The following is a 3,371-nucleotide window of genomic DNA, read 5'->3' as shown; positions in this document are numbered from 1 at the left end:
CGGCACCCGCGCCTGCGTGCGCTACGGCATCAACCCGGAGCAGATACAGGGTGAGGCCCTGTCCTACTACCTGGCGCGCCTGCTGGGCCTCCAGCGCCACGTGCCGCCACTGGCACTGGCCCGGGTGGAGGCTCGGGGCGCGCAGTGGGCGCAGGTGCAAGAGGAGCTCCGTGCTGCGCACTGGACCGAGGGTAGTGTGGTGAGCCTGACGCGCTGGCTGCCCAACCTCACCGACGTTGTGGTACCCGCGCCGTGGCGCTCGGAGGACGGCCATCTGCGGCCCCTGCGCGCCGCGGGAGGCGTGCTAGCCAACCGCAGCCAGGCGGAGCTGGTGGACCTGGTGCAATGGACCGACTTGATCCTCTTCGACTACCTGACGGCCAACTTCGACCGGCTCGTCAGCAACCTCTTCAGCCTGCAGTGGGACCCGCGCGTCATGCAGCGCGCCACCAGCAACCTGCACCGTGGTCCCGGCGGGGCACTGGTCTTTCTGGATAACGAGGCGGGCTTGGTGCACGGCTATCGGGTGGCGGGCATGTGGGACAAGTACAATGAGCCTTTGCTGCAGTCGGTGTGCGTGTTCCGCGAGCGGACTGCGCGGCGAGTGCTGGAGCTGCACCGCGGCCGGGACGCTGCCACTCGGCTACTGCGCCTCTACCGGCACCACGAGCCTCGCTTCCCCGAGCTGGCGGCGCTCGCCGACCCCCACGCTCAGCTGCTGCAGCGCCGCCTCGACTTCCTTGCCAAGCACATTTTGCACTGTAAAGCCCTGCACGGCCGTCGACCTGGGACCTAGCATCGCCGGGAGGAAGAAAGAGAGGAGACCCCTAACTGGGGAATGGATGGTGGGAGAAGGGCCGTCGTCTCCACCCCCCTCCCCCGACCCCCGCCTGGAGCTAGCTGGCCAACGCCCAGCTCGGTGGCCCGTGCGCGAAGGCGACGCAAAACTTCAGCCTCACCCACCTGCCCCTTTCTCTCTGTGCTGTGTTGTTTTCAAAGTTCGGGGAGGACCGACGCACGGACGGACCCAGGCGAGCAGTGTAACATTCCGTCCACCCAGCCTGTAAGAGGATTAGGCCCTGTGCCAGCTCGGAGTTTGGATCCCAAGAAACTGGCTGCCGGAGTTTGGCCCCCCGGGTGGCGTCTCTGTGGGAGATGCATCCCATTCGCGGGCCACCCAGCTCCCTTTCCGAAAAAGGAAAACTTCTGTTGAGCCGTTGAGCTAATTCTGCGGTTTCCTACCAAACGCAGTGCTGGTGGCCCCAGTAAGGACTGTGACATTGCCTGGTGCAGCCCCCTTCCTGTGCGTTCCCTTTGTTCCAGCTGGGTGATGGTGAGATCGCTGTTAAGAGCTGGGGGAAGTCTGCGGGTAGGACAAAGAGAGCGGGACCTCCGGGACCCTGGGGTCCCCGCACACCCTGGGCTGTCTGACTTGTTCCCTACTGCTTTGTCATTTTGGCCTAAAGGCTTCAAAAAGCAAGGCAGGCTCTATGCACTGAGTCAAAAATGAATTTCTTCTTCCTGTTCCTCCTAACCGACCAAAATTTTGACAGTGTCGATGTCCTCCAGAAGGGAAAAGAAATCCCTTTCGTGCACTTTACTTTGTTCTTATTTTAATTTTTTATTCAGAAAAAAACTTTTATTTGACAGAATTTGCCTTCTATGTATATATGTGCATAAAGTGTGGTGTAAATATACTAAACAAACTTATATTTCAATAAAAGGGAATTTAAAATTTAGAATTTAATTGCTGTGGTTTTAACTGGGATGGCTGATGTCCTTTAGAAATAAGCTTTAGGATTTCTCTCTTGAGAATGTGCTTTTAAAACAAAGGAAGCGGATGTGGATATATCCCAGTTGTGACTTGGGGACCTATAGAATCGAACAAAGGCAAGGACCAACTCCCTGTCTTGCGCACTCAAATGAATCCTAGAGCTGGAAATTTCAGAGTTGAGCATAGTATGTGGGGGATAACAGAAAGAGGAAAGGAAAGTACTCTATTTCCTGACAAAAGTATTATAAAAGAAATTCACTGTATTCTATTCCTATATTAATCATTTAACAAATATGATAGAACCAGATGTGCCGAATAAAATATGACAAATGCCCCCCCCTTACAACTTAACTACTGTGGTCACGTGTTGCACATTATTTTCAGCATTGTAATTACTGTGCATCACAATGTGTCCAAATAGTAAGCTGAGCACATATTGCAAACAGGTAGGGAAAGCCATAAATTAATTCTTCTCTTTAATTTCCTGGCATAAATTCCATTGCATCTAGGAGATCATCATCTCCAACATCTGGACTCCTCCAGTTCGCTCTAGAGAAATGGTCTTTTTCAGATACGAATTGCACGGTCATCTCAGCATTGTGAGGCCAGGAACATGGACACTCCTTGATATATGACACTTGGTCCCTTCTTGGGTGCTTCAGACTTACTAAGTATTTTTGGATTTTTCTTAAACTCCTTTTTCACCATGGGGAGGGGAGACTGGTTTGGATTGTGTTTGTTTAACATCCCATTCCTGTTTTATCTTGACATTTTATTTGCTATTTGTGTCAATGTGGTCTTGCCTGTTCTTATTTAATGACCTTTAACTCAAAACAACTTTCGGTTACTTTAATAGTTTAGTTGACTTGCATTTGTAAATCTATAGTTTTATAGACTCATGAAGATATTAAATCTCCATGGGTTCTCTTTCCCACTGCATTATAGCACAGCATGTAATTTAACTGTTTAATATCATCCTTATGTTTTCAGTGCTGTGTGCTAAGCTGAACTCTATCTCCACTGGAAAAAAAGAACAGTCCATAAACGTGGCATAATAAGCCAAAGTTTTTCATAGTCCTGTCACAATATATGCTGGTAGTGGCAATAGACTTTTTCCCAAGACCTTGTTAATGTGAGACCTCTGATAATTTCCCCTTTCAAAAAGAAACCTTTTCCTTTTCTCATGATCAATAACCACCTGAGATTTGCTTAAGTCAAAGGAGGCTGCTCCAAGAAAGTCTTCATACTCTTCAACCTGCAATCTTACCCAACATGTTCCTAGAAGAAATTAAGCAGAGATAAGTTACACATTTTCAGATTTTGCAGAAACATACACCCTGGCTTCCGTAGAACTTCAACACTGATGAATTGTAGGGCAGCAAGCATTCTCTGCATTTCTCCCAAACTGCACTTCAGGCCCAGACTTGACCATGGGTAACCCAGAGCAAGAAAGGAAGCATCGTTTAAATAGTTCTTCTCAGATTCTTTAGTGAGCCCTATCTGCCTGTTGAAGAAATAAGTTTAATTACATGGTGGAGCTGTTAAGCGGATCAAGACATAATTACAGAGTACAAGTTTTAACTGTTGCTGTTTCTTG

General features: G+C 49.3%; 1 protein-coding gene across 1 annotated transcript; it reads left to right on the top strand.

Moving 5' to 3' along the window:
• Position 1: 1 nt before the first annotated feature.
• Positions 2-1,742, top strand: FJX1 (four jointed box 1 (Drosophila); the record flags this gene model as incomplete). Its single annotated transcript, XM_004683574.2, has 1 exon — positions 2-1,742. A coding segment is annotated over one exon (795 nt), but the record flags the coding sequence as incomplete, so codon positions are not given.
• Positions 1,743-3,371: the final 1,629 nt, after the last annotated feature.

Source organism: Condylura cristata, unplaced genomic scaffold (assembly GCF_000260355.1).
Source record: "Condylura cristata isolate star-nosed mole 26May11 unplaced genomic scaffold, ConCri1.0 scaffold00015, whole genome shotgun sequence".
In the NCBI taxonomy this organism is placed as follows: Eukaryota; Metazoa; Chordata; class Mammalia; order Eulipotyphla; family Talpidae; genus Condylura; species Condylura cristata.
Note: the sequence above shows the minus strand (reverse complement) of the source record. Positions and strands in the feature narration are given on the sequence as shown.